Source organism: Phalacrocorax aristotelis, chromosome 5 (genome assembly GCF_949628215.1).
Source record: "Phalacrocorax aristotelis chromosome 5, bGulAri2.1, whole genome shotgun sequence".
Lineage (NCBI taxonomy): Eukaryota > Metazoa > Chordata > Aves > Suliformes > Phalacrocoracidae > Phalacrocorax > Phalacrocorax aristotelis.
This window is the reverse complement of record NC_134280.1, coordinates 31,132,354-31,148,609: the sequence shown is the minus strand read 5'-3', so window position 1 is coordinate 31,148,609 and position 16,256 is coordinate 31,132,354. Positions and strand designations below refer to the sequence as shown.

Sequence of the window (16,256 nt, the reverse complement as noted above, 5' to 3'; positions counted from 1 at the left end):
GATTTGTAACAGTTAATTCTTCAACTTACCAGAGACGCCCTCCAAGCCCCTGTGATTAAAATTCATGAGTCCTTTCTTCACAGTTCAGTTCTTTGGAAATAGCATTCTGTAGTCAGATTGTGCACCGTCCCTTTATTGCTTTCGTAGAAAGATGGCTTTGGTTTAGAAACAGAGGAAGTGAGAGCCATCAAGCCACCGAGACACTAACAAATCTTGCATCAACTCACTTCTGTAGACTGGTTCATACTCCAGATCTATTGCCATCTTAGGACATGCTTATTTCACCTGGGTTACTACTGAGCAGAAGAAATATCAACAGGATATTTCATGTAAGCTTCATGAGCTTCTCAGCTCAGCCATCATCTAGAAATAAAACAAAGAGAAGGCTGAAGTTTAACAGACATCACTCTTTCAAATGAGACAGGTAAATTAACGTGACTTCATCTCTTTCAGTCTGAATCTCCTCCCTGTACTATCATTTAACTAACCAAAAAACAACAACAAAAAAGTAAACAAACATTTAAATCCCCAGTTTACACATTACATGTAAAATGTAGCATTAAAAATAGGTCTTTTCCCTGCGGACATAACACCTCACCTTCAGCACTGACTTTGTCAATTACCTATTTGTCTATACTATTCCTCCTCTTCCAGATAATATTCAGCGTACAACAGGTTCATTCACTGAAATGAGGCCCTTCCCTTTTACTCTAAAGGACAGCAGCTCCAACTAAACAGAAACTTTCTTCAGGCTACTACATTTATTTAAAGTGATGGATTCTAAAGGCAGGATTTCAAAACTGTCATTCTTCACATTTTGATTGTTAAAAAAAAGTTTTATAGGACTGTTTGCTTTATTCCCTTCCCCTTTAGAAGTCTGTTAATTAAAAATTGGATCTATCAGAAATTTACTTTGTGGATCGTGACAACATTTGTGTTTCCTCTTCAGCAGGGACTCACTTAAACCAGAAATGAAACTACCATAAATAACTGAGATAACTTATCAGAACAGTTTAATAAAGTAAAAATTCTGCTGTCCCCTTGCCAACACCAATCAATCATCTTCCATGTAAAATGCAAGAGTAGTCCTAGATGACAGAAAAATATAAAATGAAAGAGAACAAAAGTCTCATTTTCCCTCCTCCTACATTCAGTAAACACAGAATTCTCTTGAAATCTTACACTAATTTCAAATTTGCTCTTACAAGTTTCTTTAAGATGTCCCATCACCATGCACAACAATCACAGGTTTGTCTCACTGTCTCTAGCAACCTCTCATTTGACAAGATCAAAATGGACAGTGCAACAACTTTTTAAAGAAAGCCTACAGCCTGCCAGTTTATATGCTTGTAGACTATGGCAGGAGATCAAAAAAGAACTTTCTTCCATTAAGGTCAGCTTATACTTGTGAGCAATACCTTCTTGCTTTGCCATTTATTTCTTTATATATATACTTTATTTACCAGCTCTAATTATCCATATTAGACACTTATTAAAACCAGTAAGACTGCGATTTCAGAAACATTTGCTATCTGAATGTATAGCCGCTTCTAACACTAGTTTGTGAGTTTTTTTCAAAAGGCTGCTTTTTAAATGGATTGCTGAAAAGCACTAACTACACCCCCCTCCCACCCCCCCAGAAAAAACCCCAACTCAATACAGCAGAAAATGACACTTATGACTGATGTAGATCCACACAACCAAGATGATTTTATCTTGTAACAAAAAGAGTCACTGTAGAGCAAGACAAAATTCAGCGGCATAAGAGAGTTTCTTCACAACTCAAATCTTTTTCCTCTGAGTTTTAATCATGTAAAAATGAATGCTACTTCCCCTCAAGATTGGTTTTAATCTCTCTACTAAGTAGTGCAAAGCAGAAACACTATTTGCTGCAGGTCAATCTCAGTTCAGCCAAAGAGAGAAAAAACAGAAAAAAATAATTTGGTTCAGTTTTCTGGTGCATCAGGCCAACATTAAGCTATTGAACTGAAAGGGCAGCCTCATTTGTAAAACCTTTGAGGAGTTTGCTAGATAAGCAAACACCATAAAAGTTAATGCTCACATTTCCTATGCTTCTTATAGCTTTAGTACAGTGTGCCATGGGGCAACTTCTCTGGAAATTTGATCAGCTAATGCACTGTGCAGTACCACCCTAAAAAGTGCTCCATGACCCTTTTACTCTGCAGCTATAAAACTGTTCCCTATGTGCAGATTCCTTCAGCAAGTTACAACTATAATTAAATATATTTGGATAAAACCCATAAAAATTTACAACATGGTTTTAAATTACATATAAAACATATAAAATATAAAAAGATGGTCTAAAAATTAAATTGTTAAATTATGCGGAAAGACATGTCCAAAATGAAGCCAGAAAACTTTCTCAGGTATTATTTTTAAACTTTATTTATAAAGATTATTTCCACTGTCAATTTACCATATTCATTCCACACAGATGTACTTTTTATCAGTTCTGTCCCCCTACTCCCTCATATACCAATTTCCCATTGATGTTTGAGTCTTTTACAAATAGGTTTAGTGAACATGGAAAAACCAAGGAGAATTCAAATACTGGAGAATGGCCTATATATATGAGTGGTGCTCTCAGGAGGCTTTCTTCAAGGAAGGCTCAAGAGAAACGGAAATACCAGACAACATTTCATATACATATTTATCTCAATCTGTGTATTTCTGTGGTATTGCTGTGCTCTCTAAATTAGATTTTATTCCATAATGTGCTTCACATTTCAACTATCATGTGGCTTGAAACAGAAAGCTAAAACCAGGAGTACCTATAGCATGCCTAAGAAAAAGACCTCTTGTAGAAGTGAGAACTAGTCCTAGCCTTTTGCATCTGTCCCACAGAATCCAATCTGCCCCACAGAATCCATTAGAAACCACAAATTCCATTAAACTGCTGATATTTCAACGTTTGATTTGATCTTAGTAGCAAAGAGACAAAAATGAGTTCTCCTGACCATGTGACAGACGTTTTATTAATTTTTCCTTCAATGAGTAAGAATATCGCAGCCAAGATTAACTTGCAAAAGCAATACTGATTAAAGCCTTAGGGAAGTTGAAATAGCTATAAAATACTAAAAACTATTGTCTTATCTTTGTAACTACCACTTTGAACAATTCAAGAAGGATGCAAAAAGACAGTTGTGCCGTCTTATTTCAGAATGTAATTCTGAAGACATTCTGCCACTAGAGAAGTCTAATTTTACAGCTGGAAACTGTAGCCAAACAAATGTATGTGTAAATTTCTTTGTGCACAAAAAGTTAAAAACATATCCAAAATATTGGCATCTATTTTGACAACATCCAAATTCAAACATAAATATCACGTTATTCCTGCTGCTTTCCATTTGTTGAGAGCAGTTGACTCCGCACAAGCACTTGGAAAGACTAAACTGGATCTGCTCCTCTGTACAATGACTGGATGCAAGACATCAGGCGACAACTACTACAAAAAAAATTTCAACAACAAAGAAGATTCTAACTTGCTTAAGAGAGAAGGCAACATCCATTTTCGAAAAGGAAGTCAACTGAATGAGTCAGTTATTCTGGGATGCCAAATTTGCAATTATGCAATTAAAAATATTGTATCAAGTCATTAACACAGTACTTTTTTCATTACTAAAATTGGAATGGTGTCAAGCCAGCTAATAACAATAAACTCATTTTGCATTTCAAGGTTAACAAACCAGTTCTATTCTTACAGCAAACATGACCATGCTGAATTGCTGCCAAAATATTCCTGGGACTAGTGCTCAGAGACAGAGGCCAAATTCTTCAACACTATATAGTATGAGATGAAGGGCAAAGGTCTGTATGTTGAAAAAAATCTACGTGAACATGAACTTTGTCTATCACAAATAACACTTGCTGCGTGCCTAACACCTGTTGTTTTCAAGCATTACTATCCCTACAGAAACCTACTTAGTGCTTGTGTTTCCCTCATGTAAAGAGAAAAAAAATCATTTAAGAGTATGCCAACACAATCGTACTAACAAGTGTAATAATCATAAGCAAACCTGCAACAGACCTTCTACCATAAATAGTACGGAATAAGAAAGGAACTGTAAGAAAACAAAACCAAACCAAACCCCCCCCCCCCACATCTCTTGGATTGCTTTTAATTTGGGGTGGGGTAAGGCTTCAGAGGGGAAGCTGGAGAATACCTCTTAGAGGATGATGAATGTCAAAGGGGTCAGGAAGCTGGCCACAACAGTTCCCTCAGCCTATTTATCCAGAGTTATGCCAAGCCAGACTCACTTTTTCTTCTTGTCAGTCATTTGTAATAATCTGTATTCTCCATAAGTGGTAAAACTACCTGTTAAGTACATGCATATATGCCTTATGTATATGTATATACGTATACTGTTGAATACCACAGTTTGACAATAATGATTTTTTTTTTTAGTCCTACATGCTTGGAGGCTCTCTATATCATCCGCAGCATACAGTGTAAATACATGTAAAAATAAGTACATGCTTAATTGAAGTCTAACTTAATCTGAAACTATGAATACTACCTATGTGAAATTAAGTTTTATTAATTCCTAATTAGTTTCTGTAAATGCACAATCATAACATTTTCAGAATAAAAAAGTCTACCTGCAAGAAATAATGTACACACATGGTAATGTTATGATCACAGGGGAACCAGTCTCTTTTTTCAGAGGAAAAAAGAACTGTTGGGAATTGAGTATTAGAGTACAAAAATGTGATACATGCTCTCAAAGCAAGTACGGTGCTAATAATTAATTATAAAGGTTGTTAGAGGCTTCTTTTAAAATTGAATCTGGTTCTCTAGAAAGTATACTTGCAGTGAACTTAAATAACATTTAAGTTAACTGAAATCACTAGTGCTTTAAGCTGGTGCATGGCTGAATTCACCCAAGGAGGTGGTTTAAGTTTCTTAATATATACCCCAGCCAGTGCTCAGCATTTTAACAGTTACAGTTCTGTATTTATAGAATAAACCAGACTGATCTCGATGACTCAGTCACCAGAGTATCACTAGCAATCTAAGTAGATAAAAGGATCTGTCATCTCGTTTGTAAACCATCTCTGTGAAAATGCTATTTCTGCATCTTCTTGGAAAATAATAAATGAATCACGTTTATCCTTCCTGAAAGACAGCACTCATACTGCACAATATTCACCCCAGCAAGCTCACTACTAGAGGCAAACCACAATCAGAAAAGTCTGTGGTTTTCCAACACTCTACTTTTTAAGTCACATTTTCAGATACTTGTAACAGAAATTTGATAAATTGATACAGGTCTAATAGATGACACCATCAACAGAGAGGTGACAAATTTCAGGTATTGGAAATCAATTTTTTTTTCTACATTTAGCTTCAGGGTTAGAGGTGTAATTAAAAAGAAGTCTACCTATTGTTACTCAGAAGGACGTCTTTTGAAAGATAACAGGTATGGATGTGCTGGAGGAGGTCCAGAGGAGGTCCACAAAAATTATCCTAGGGCTGGAGAACCTCTCCTATGAGGACAGGCTGAAAAAGTCTGGTTCTTCAGCCTGGAGAAGAGAAGGCTCTGGAAAGACCTTATTGTGGCCTTTCAGTACTTTAAGGGGGCTTATAAGAGAGATGGGGACAAACTTTTTACCAGGGCCTGTTGCGATAGGACAAGGGGGACTGGTTTTAAATTAATAGAGGGCAGATTCAGACTAGGTACAAGGAACAAATTCTTTACCATGAGGGTGGTGAAACACTGTAACAGATTGCCCAGAGAGGTGATAGATGCCCTATGCCTGGAAACATTTAAGGTCAGGCTGGACTGGGCTCTGAGCAACCTGATCTAATTGAGTCTGTCCCTGCTCATGGCAGGGGAGGGGAGTTGGACTAGATGACCTCTAAAGGTCTGTTCCAACTCAAACTATTCTATGATTCTGTGATCTGAAAGCAAACCTAAAATTGACTACGTTGCTTTGTAATGTTTTGTGAAAAGTTATTTACTAGTATATTAAGTATTTGCGTCAGACCTTACAGTCAACACTAACTCTGAGGCATAACCAAAAAATAAGCATGTATGCAACTGCCTACAGCTGAAGATTGCATTAAGAAGAGAAAAATACAAGGATGGAACTCCACATAGCACTTTTTCACTAGGATGGCTGAAAGAATATAAGACATTTACTGAGAGATACTCTTACTACAGTTTAATCTGCTGATCAGAATGTTAACAATGTGATTAAAAAGTTAATAGAAGCAAAAATGTCCTTGCCATCAAATCCACACATAAGCGGGACGTCAACTAAAATGTCACCCAGCTTTGCCTTCTAAGATCAGTGGCATAAATCTCCGAGTAGTGGCGATACAATTCTGGGTACTGCTAACGCAGGAAGCACTCCGAGCACGCTGAAGGTCACACCAGCCACCACGCCTGCCGCCACAACCACCACTCGCAGCCAGTCCAGCATCCGACTGCAATCTAAGCGCATACATGGAACGGATAAAGCTTAAAGAGTTCTGTCAGCTGCAAGACAGGAAAGGAAGATAAATTCTTTACTCGCCCCCTCCCCAGGAGGGTACGCCACAAGGGACGGGACGGGGCAGGGCTGCCTCCCCCAGGCGGTGCGGCCGGCCGCGGGCCCGGGTACCGCCTCACGCTCAGCCTGTGCTCCCGCGCTCACCAACCGCACAGAAGCTGCCGCACACCAGCCGCGTCCAGCTGCGCCTCAGCGGCCTGCGCCAGCCACGGCGAGTGCCCCGGGTCTGCAGGGAGCGGCCGCAGGGGAGATGGGAGGGAGGAGGCGGCCCTGAAGGTATTAACGCGACGGGGCAGAGAAGGGGAAAATCGCTAAACTGCCCCTGAGGCGACGAAGCCACCCCGCATCAGCGACGAGCACCCCTTACCCGCCCCGCGATTCCTCCGGCGCTCCTCCTCCTCCCCGCCGCCCCAGGCCGACAGGCGACTGAGGAAGGACGCCGCCGACTTCCGCCCGGCTCCTGCCCCCGAACTACAGCCCCCGGCTCACCGTGCGGCGCGGAGGGGCCGCCTGTCGGCGCAACCGACAAGCCCGCCCGGTGCGGGCGGCCCCCGCCAGCCCCTGCAGCTCCCGAGCAGGGGCTGGGAGCCGGGGCGGGGCTGGGCTGGTGGCTCGACCCGGCGGTCGCGCCGGCCTCCGACCCTGATCTCAGGCGGCGGCGACGGCGGCGGCGGCGGGTAGGAGCAGGCGCTGCTGCCTTGCAGGGCTTCCCGGCCGCGGTGGGGGCGCCGGGGCTCCGGGCCGACCGCGCCCTCAGCCCCGCTGCGGGGGAAGGCAGGCGGGCGGGCGGGCCGGAGGGGTGGGGAGCGGCACTCGCCGAGAGCGTGAGGCGGCTGTGGGGAGCGGCGCGGGGACCGCCGCGCTGGCAGGGGCGCAGCCCCGTCCCGGCCGCCCCGGGGGGGAGGCGGGGGCGCCGTTAAACCGCCGCCTGGCGCGGAAGGAGGCGGGGGCGCCGCGGGGAAAGCGAGGTGCCAGCTTAACGGAGCAAGCAGGGAGCTCTCCTTGGAGAGCCTCCGGGGCGTCCTTTTCTCACGTTCCGTTACTTTCGTTACGGACGGATCACTTAACTGGAGATACACGATCGAGAGCTGCCTCAGTCAGCTCAAACACGTAGGAGCTGCAGCGCAGCGTCAGCAGAACCCGAGTAACGTGCGTTCGCGGTACCGGGGCTCTGGGCTCCAGAGCCCCCGCGGCTGCAGGCACGCTTGCCTGGTTTTCTCTCTCCCCTGCATTGCTCGCTGCATCTGAAGTTTTGGCCAAGCTACTATGAACGTGTCGGTTCAGCTGTGCAATACTGTCACTATCTGCAGTATAGAAAAAAAAAAAAACACCTGCGATACAGAAAGAAAAACGTGGAAACAGGGAAAAGGTTTATGAAGGGACATGATCCAAAACCATATTAAAAATGGAAGCAATGAAATAAAAATTTTACAAATGTAATATTATTTGAACAAATGTGGATCATGGATGTTTCTGTTGGCTGGCTAGACCCCTTTGTACAAATTTGACAATGACTTGACTTCAGTGTATTAAGAGTTGATTCTTCAACCTAGCTTTTGTGGTTTCATATTCTCAGCAACAGAATAAATTATCTTGTATAATGGAATGAAGTATCTTCTTTCCAGGCAGGAGAAGGATGCTGTAGCCATTATAGTGCTGGCGGGATTTTGAAGCACCCACCTTTTTTATTTTTTCCTATTCTGCCACAGACTTCCTCAGTGAAGTTAGGTAAGTTAAGCCCTGATCCTCTGAAGGTACCAAATACCTACTAAGGATTTACTTTTGTTTCCATTTTCCATTTTAATAAGGAATTACAGTATTTCTTTAAGAAGATTTTCAGGGTAAAAATATTGAGGATTAGGAGTGGCTTGGAAATTCGGGAGCAGATGAGGTGGTTAGCTTTTCAAAAGTATTGCCTTGGTTAAATAGCATAGATAATTTAAATGCTGGGTATAATCAAGCATAGCTCCTTGATAAACAAAGTTATTAGTTTCTGTTATAGTACTTCATCTTTTTATAGTTAACTTTCAAGCAATAATTACATATTAACATGGAACTGCCTCCTATAGCTGACTTTGTCAGCCACAGAGTATCACGGTTAGAAGACTTGCTTGTAGCTAAAGTAAATTAGCTAGTCCCACTGTACACTTCAGAAGCTTTGATATGCTTATTAGACATAGTCATATCTCTCATCACTGCCTAAGCTTTCAAAGCATCAGACAGAAAGTAAGTGCTGGAGGACTTTCAGAGTGGCTACTCTGATCTGTGAGGGAGTTTGAATGCTGGTTCTGTAGCCTAAGTAAAGTGAAAATTATTTCTGGCTTCCTTTTTTTGTGAGCTAGTTCAGCTGCACACAGCTAAGCCAAGATCTGCCTAGTGCAGCTGTGCTCCTTTAAAACAACAATTTTTTACAAACTGCCATGGATTCATGAATCCGTTCTTTTTTACTTTCTGCACTTATGCAGGTAATTTGCAATGAAATTGTTTGTTCAGAAGTGGTAATATGATCTCTCAACCCAAGAATCAAGAAGGAGAACTTGAGTTGGAATGTATATTGCATATCCTCAGTATGGAGTTTGAAATCAATATGCTACTTAAAGGCTCAATAGAAGCAGGCTTTCCCAGAGCTGTAGTTTTGGGGTTTTTTTTAGCGTGTATGTTAACTGAGAGGAATGCCTCACAGTTGTGATTAAAGAGACTTATATTTATCACAGGTTTACGTACAATCTTATATTGCTACTTTAATTTTTCTAGGATAAATGGGTGTGTATGATTTTTCCCCTGATCTAAAGTGGTTCCATGTCTTGTTTGGTAAGTTTGTATTTAAAAATCTTTGGCAGTTGTACTTTGTTACCCGGTCATACCTTAAGGTGAAAAAGTTCTGGTGAAGTGTCTCGCCTGATGGGATTTCCACAGTGCTGAGCTGCTTAAGCTTTGTTGTATCAACTTTCAGTGAAGGAGACTGTGTAGTATCTCTTCTCGCTAGGTCTGCAATGTATGTGCTCTATGCTGTTTCTTAACCTCTTGCTCAACTGACTTGTAGCAGGAAACTTTCTGAACTCCTGCTTATAGGGCCTGCTTTTGATGTTTTCCCGCTGCCACATTTAATAAATTGCAGCAACTCTGCTAACACTCACATGTTTCTGTTCTCAAGGACTGTTCCTGTATTCTCCGTACACCAGTTGAATCAATCAGACCAGAAGAGCTATCTCAGAGCAGCATCCATGAATGGCTGGTAAGAAGAAAATAGAAACATTAACTGGCCATGTTAAATACGATGCTGGTACATATTTTTAAAAATCTCATTTGGGGGTACTTCTTAAAATGTTAACAGCAAAAATAACCAGAGTGCTTCAGGGCTTTCACATTGGAAGAAGACTGTAAGTGATTAAGTGTTACTCTTAATGTAGTACCAGTTTAAAAACAAAACAACCACATGCACGGCGTGGGGGTGGGGGGGTGGAACACCAAAAAACCAAAACCCACAAACCAGTAGTTCATAAAACTAAGTCTCTGTGATAGTAAAAGCACCAACTTGAATGTTCTGACCTGAGTCCTTGATCTTAGCGTTCTAATTAATGATATTTCTGTGTTAAACATGTAAATGTTTAAATGTTTAAAAACTACATAGTAATTTTGAGAACTGTTTTTCCTCACTCTTAGGCTGATTCTGATCCAGCCTGGATTCCCCCATCTACAGGAAGGAATGAAATGGTATTTTCCTCTTCTAATGTCTCTCACTATGAACTCCAGCTGGAAATAGGTAACATAAGTGTACCTTAAAATATGTCTTGTTCCTGCAGATATATGCTGTCAATAGGTTATTGCTAACTGCAATGATTATTAAGTTTGAAAAATGTATTATCAAACTGACTAGAACTATTATTGTGTCTCCTTATTGAGAAAAGTGCAAAACATTGCTCGTATTTCAGTAATCACATATTTTAAGAATAGGACAAATCAACAATTACCTGAAATTTTTTTCTTGATTTTTGTGCGTGTGCATGTTAGTTTTCTAGATCTATGGTATATGGCTAATACAACATTAAGTAACATCATGTTTTGTCACTTGGCTACTTGAGTGATTGTCCTAAGGATGGCTGCCCTGAATCCTGTTGCGCGTGCCTATGTTTATGTGAATATGCATGCTAAAAGTATTGTTCATTTAGATGTATAACTGATGCTGACAAATGTTAAACAGTTTAGTTGTTTTAAAAATAGTAGGGTCATGCATTAACTAATTTACTGGGTATATTTTGCTGAAACTAAGTTCTTGACATTCTTGAAGAAAAGGTCATGTTGCTATCAATTGCAATTTTAGAACTGTGAAATAATCTCTAAATATGAAAGAAATTATGTGATGGATTGTTATATTTTCTAATGTTAAGGTAGTCGCTTCTGGTTTCAGGAAGGAGGTTCAACAACTTAACCTCAGTCTACCTTGCACGGCATACACCTACAGGCATGCAAGTTGCTGTAAGGATCACAGACCTAGAAAACTGCTCTGAAGAGCATTTGAAAGCCTTACAGGTAAAGCAACAGCATTTCTGCACAAGTCTGACAAAGATAGTGATGAATACATATGAGGTTACTAAACACTAAACAAATGTAATTCATTTAGTTATCAAATTTAATACTAAACTAAACTAAGTTTGTATTTGTACTGGGTCATTTCCATCAAGATTTTCCTTCAAAGGAATAGAATATGAACACAAGGCATGTGTAAATCTGGGAGTTGATTTCTGAAGAGAACAGTTGACAAGTGTTTTAGAAATACTTCTATAATTGTACAACTTTCTTTGAAACACGTTCTGTACTCTGTACTTGATACTAAAACTTCAGACTGTGAGCAAACTAGATATACTTCAGACAAATACAATTATATGCAATTATTTACATTTCTGTTGCAGGCTATGCACACCATCTGCAACTTTGTATAAACGCACACAGGAAACAGCTCTTTCTACTGACTACTGACATAGTTAATGCTCTTAGTAAGACTGTTGTCTTGTGGTTAACACATCCACTTTTATTTAATTCCATAGAATGAAGTGGTTTTATCCCACTTTTTCCAGCATCCCAATGTAATGACACTTTGGACAGTGTTTACAGCTGGTAGTTGGCTTTGGGTCATCTCCCCGTTCATGGCCTATGGTAAGAACTGTTAACTGCAATTTTGGAATTGGAAGAAGCACTGATGTACAGTTTGGACCACGTGGTCCATGAGAGGTTTTTCCTGAAGTATCTCCTATCTTGTAGAAAAAACCAAACTTTCCCAAACCTTTTGTTTAGAGAAGGCTTCTGTACATAATCTTCCACCCCAGTGAAGATTGGTATTTGAACTGCATTAAATTGCCCTTAGTCCTAACACCCACATGTGCGGAATGATAACTGAGAGAGGTATTTGACTTCATACCACTTTGAATTTTGCCAACAGAGAGCTTGTCTGGATTGAATACAGGTTTGGCATAGACTTTCAGTTAACAGAAGCATGACTTGAGTGTCGTCTTTGCCTGATGGATGCATTGGTTGCAGCCATGTAACTGTTCTCGATGTACCATAGGCAATATAAAGATAAGAATCCCACTCTTGATTGATGTATACAGTGAAGCAAGCATAGACAAATAGTTCAACAAGACTTGTCAGGCTTAGCTACGTTTTTTTTTTTTCACTTCCAGGTTCGGCTAGGCACCTATTGAAGACTTACTTTCCTGAAGGAATGAGTGAAGCTTTGATAGGGAATATTCTATTTGGTGCAATCAGAGGATTAAATTACATGCACCAGAATGGCTACATTCACAGGTAGGAGAATGTTAATAAGTAAGAATCAGGTTACAGCATCCAGTTTATTACGAATTTAGTTTAACTTCAAAACTAATTTTCAGCTTAAGCGTTGTCTCCTTCCTTCTATATACCTTATGTCAGACAGTGCAGAGCAATTTTTTTTCAATAATACAGCAGAACCAAGTTTGTAGAAGCTTAACAAGAATGGTATTCATACATTATTTAAAGCCAGTTGTTACAGGGATTATATATGTGTCTACGTCTGTCTAGCTTTGTCTCTTTGAAGCAGAAGCATTAGAGCTGTAGACAGGGCTTCCTTACTTTACACCCTTTGCAGGGAAGCAGGGTCCTTCTCCAATTTCTGTTTCTGGCAGTTTTTTCCTGCTGATCATCTCTCCTCTCTCTTGGTGCTGGATTAAAAAGACAACTCATACTGAGTGAAGAATTTCCATGAAAGTAATCGGCTAAATAGAATGGCATGCTAAGATCTCACTATAAGTTAGTGAAATATGAAAGCCTTTCTATTCTAGCAGTGCTCTGAGTAATGTCATAACTAAAATTTACTTTATGTTACAGGAATATTAAAGCTAGCCACATTCTGATTTCAGGGGATGGACTGGTTTCTCTCTCTGGCTTAAACAACCTCTACAGTTTAGTTAACAATGGACAAAAGTCAAAGGTGGTATATGATTTTCCCCAGTTTAGTACATCCGTTCTTCCTTGGCTGAGTCCTGAACTACTGAGACAGGTTAGTATAAATTACACTTCATTTTTCCTCTTCAAAGTTACTAGAAGTACTCAACTTCTAAGTTAAGTCTGCTTGTAGAAGTGCAACGGAAGCTGTTTAACTACAACTTTGTAAAAGACATAGATGTACTGAATTTGTAATTCTCCTAAAGAGAACCAGTTTTAAAGCTGTTGGTAAGGTGGTGCTGTACCAGTCTATTTACCCGACCTTCCTGCAAACTACTGCAGACCCTAAAACTTGTCTTCAGTACAACCACCAGATTTCTGAACAAAGCATGAGGTGTCACAATTTAATTGCCTCAATCCTGTGTGGATTACACAGGCTTGGAACCTTGTCCTGAAACCGACACTTGTATTTTTGTCGGCACTGCTCAGTGGCATCAGTCATCCAGTAGAGTTTTCTTTGTCTCACAGGATTTGTCTGGGTATAACATGAAGTCTGACATTTACAGTGTGGGAATTACAGCATGTGAATTAGCCAATGGACATGTTCCTTTTCAAGATATGCCTCGCACTCAGGTATGACACTAAACTCTTTATTTCTACTTCAAAACACTCTGGGGTTTTTTTTGTTTGTTTTACTTAGAGAAACCAATGCTATTACTGCTGAAATGGTGGCTGCTTTTTGTTATTTCAAATATGCATGCTTCTTTCTAGATCAAATAATCTTTACGTTCCTGGGGTTTCACAGCTTAGCCTGAATAGGTCTGGATAGCTGTTGGACTCTCATACTGCTACACCTTTCTACTAGATGCTGCTGCAAAAGCTGAAGGGTCCCACGTATTGTCCTTGGGATATAAATACCTTTCCCCATGGGGAATCCAGGATGAAGAATTCCAGATCAGGTGTTGATTCTGGAATTGGTGAGAGCATGACACGCACAATGACCAGTGAAAGACTACAAATTCCCTTTTCCAAAACATTTTCACCTGCTTTCCACAACTTGGTAGAACTTTGCTTGCAACAGGACCCAGAGAAAAGGTAACCTTCTGGTGAAAACTGATTTTCTGTCATTTCGATCTAAGACCAAGTATAGCCCACAATTTAGGAGAGAGTAACTAGCTGAATACTGTTAAAGTCAGAATTTCAGACCAGAATTATTATGCAGGACACTATGCTTACCTTTGGTTTTGTAATTTAAGAGTTATCTTGTCTGATAAAGGTACCATTTTAAAGTTGTTTGACCCCTGAATGTACTTTGTAAGAAGTAAAATGAATTTTTAAACATGTACTTTGTTGAAGAAGAAAACAGAAATTGTAATTTTCTTGGTTTTAGTGCTATGTCTCTTCTGAATGAGGCATTAAATTCCTTGTTAAACAGAAGAGTGAAAAAGTCTTTAAAAATAGACTTCTTTAGTGCCTTCCTTACAAATTGAGGCATAGAATGTAGGAATTCTGTGCTGCTTTTCACATGCTTCACATTTGTCCTGTGGATTTGTCAGTCTGGCCCATTTTCCATAAGCATTATTTTACTTTCCAAAACGTAATTATATTGTTCATTTTATGATCTAGGCCATCAGCAAGCAGTTTGCTTTCGCATACGTTCTTCAAACAGGTGAGTTTACTAGATTTTGTTAAATGACAGAGCTGTAACCTAACTAAGCCACAAAATATTAGAGTTGGATTACAAAATAATTATTTTAGCTGGAGCCAGTAAGCATCCTGTAACAGCCTATCTGCTTCAGACTACTTTTTTTTTAAAAAAAAAAAAAAAACAAAATGGTATTGATAGAGTACAGGAAGCATAAGAGTAGTCCATTTCCCCTTTGATAAAGCTGGTTTAACTTAAGTCAGCCTAACTAATAAGAATAATGGTAAATATTCTTAATTTAAAGCAGAACAACTGCATAGCTGATGTAATTAATCTTGAAAGACTAGTTCAACTTACTCTGGAGCGAGGAAACCTAAATCCCTATCCTGTTATTTTCAATATTGTAACATGCAAGAACATGGCTCTGATTTCACATGCGTTTGATGAAATCAGATGCAAGGTTATATAGACTTTTATGTGCAGCCCTGTTTTAACTTTTCTTCTTTCTAGATAAAAGAACAAACACAGAATTCACTACTGTCTCTATTACCACCTCCTATTCAAAATAACACATCAGAGTTCTTGGCCCTGCCCTCAACAGCAGTTGGGACTGAACTTGGACATATTACTGCAAATCAAGATGATACAGACTGGGAATTCTAAATAAATACCAAACAGTCATACCTCTCCTGTGTTTTAAAAAAGGAAAATGTGATTTGTATTTGCTGCTTAAGTTTGTATGGTTAAAGTACAATTAGACAAAGTATACTTGAAAATGCCATTGAAGTGGCCATATTTCATTAACTACTTCCTCTGCTGGCATCATGAAGTGCAGCGTGTCTCACTTTCTGACCATAAGGAAAACTGTATAGGGAATGGCTGAATGCTTACTTCCCTCTTCCAAAATATTTCTTAACAAGTGAGTTCTTGCTGTAATCCTACTCTATACTTTTAGCTCATATTGCTGCAGTCCATTTGCCTTTCTGAATTCAAGCTTGGGTTTTGTCTGTGACCTTACATAAACAATCTATTTGTCTTTTCATTATCATGCAAATTATTTTAGTAAGGAGAAATCCTTCACTTCCAAATTAGTTTTTTATGCAAATAAATGTTTCTCTTTTCACACATCCCAAAAGTCATTTTTCTTACTTCACGTGCTGTCATACTCGCCAAGTTAGCTATGCATCGTTTTTCATGCAGTTTTAATACTACGTGTTTCCCAAAGAAGTTAAGCTACTTGAAAATGTGGCTCATGCTCTTGTATTTGTCTGCATTCTTAGTACAAATTTATGCTTTTGAATCTCCGGTTATTGTTGTGTCATTTTAGCAGTTAATCTGAGGACCTCTTACTATGCAAATAAGTCTCAAGTTATAACAGGTACGGGTTAATTTTGAAGAATCATATTAAATAATCTTAAATTACTGTACATATTTTTATTTATGTTCTAGTCCTGTTCACCACCAGACTTACCAGAACCTAAGACAGTTTTCTTAAAAGAACAGGCCACATGCATTAAGCTTCACTGGCACTGCTGCTGGCAAACAAGCCTCTTCTGCAAGCCATGGTTAAATTCCCATGGATAGATTCATCCATAACAAGAACGTAATAAACCCCATAACATCCTAGTGAATTTATCTGTTCTAAGTCAGATGAAAAACTGCCTTTCTTCTCCCTACA

The 16,256-nt window shown here is 39.6% G+C and overlaps 2 protein-coding genes across 6 annotated transcripts in view; one reads left to right on the top strand and one right to left on the bottom strand.

Annotated features, from left to right (window-relative positions):
- Positions 1-7,007, bottom strand: part of TRAK2 (trafficking kinesin protein 2) — a 28,700-nt gene extending 21,693 nt beyond the window's left edge. For 2 of the 4 annotated variants that reach the window (XM_075093783.1, XM_075093786.1), the window contains exons 1-2: positions 6,884-6,972; positions 30-363 (exon numbers count right to left, since the gene is read on the bottom strand). In XM_075093783.1, coding sequence (XP_074949884.1) covers positions 30-66 — 37 coding nt within the window. In that variant the 5' untranslated portion in view covers positions 67-363; positions 6,884-6,972. Of the gene's footprint in view, positions 1-29; positions 364-4,184; positions 6,504-6,883 lie in introns of all 4 variants that reach the window. The other 2 variants (XM_075093784.1, XM_075093785.1) reach the window with 2 other exon arrangements.
- Positions 7,008-7,013: 6 nt separating this feature from the next.
- On the top strand, positions 7,014-15,883 carry STRADB (STE20 related adaptor beta). 2 transcript variants are annotated; one of them, XM_075093791.1, is made up of 13 exons: positions 7,014-7,193; positions 8,142-8,244; positions 9,271-9,327; positions 9,671-9,751; positions 10,180-10,279; positions 10,925-11,046; positions 11,562-11,670; positions 12,195-12,318; positions 12,877-13,048; positions 13,462-13,566; positions 13,799-14,028; positions 14,560-14,602; positions 15,089-15,883. In XM_075093791.1, exons 3-13 carry the CDS (start codon positions 9,316-9,318, stop codon positions 15,239-15,241), a joined length of 1,251 nt encoding a protein of 416 aa, XP_074949892.1. In that variant the 5' UTR covers positions 7,014-7,193; positions 8,142-8,244; positions 9,271-9,315; the 3' UTR covers positions 15,242-15,883. The 2 variants fall into 2 exon arrangements, with proteins under 2 accessions (XP_074949892.1, XP_074949893.1); XM_075093792.1 differs by lacking the exon at positions 9,271-9,327 and having other exon boundaries at positions 7,059-7,193.
- The last annotated feature ends 373 nt before the right edge of the window (positions 15,884-16,256 follow it).

Excerpts from the sequence above, each read along its gene's own strand:
- STRADB (XM_075093791.1), top strand. Across the intron at positions 10,280-10,924 it reads TGAACTCCAGCTGGAAATAG|GAAGGAGGTTCAACAACTTA; the intron begins GTAACATAAGTG and ends TTCTGGTTTCAG. Across the intron at positions 14,603-15,088 it reads CGCATACGTTCTTCAAACAG|ATAAAAGAACAAACACAGAA; the intron begins GTGAGTTTACTA and ends TCTTCTTTCTAG.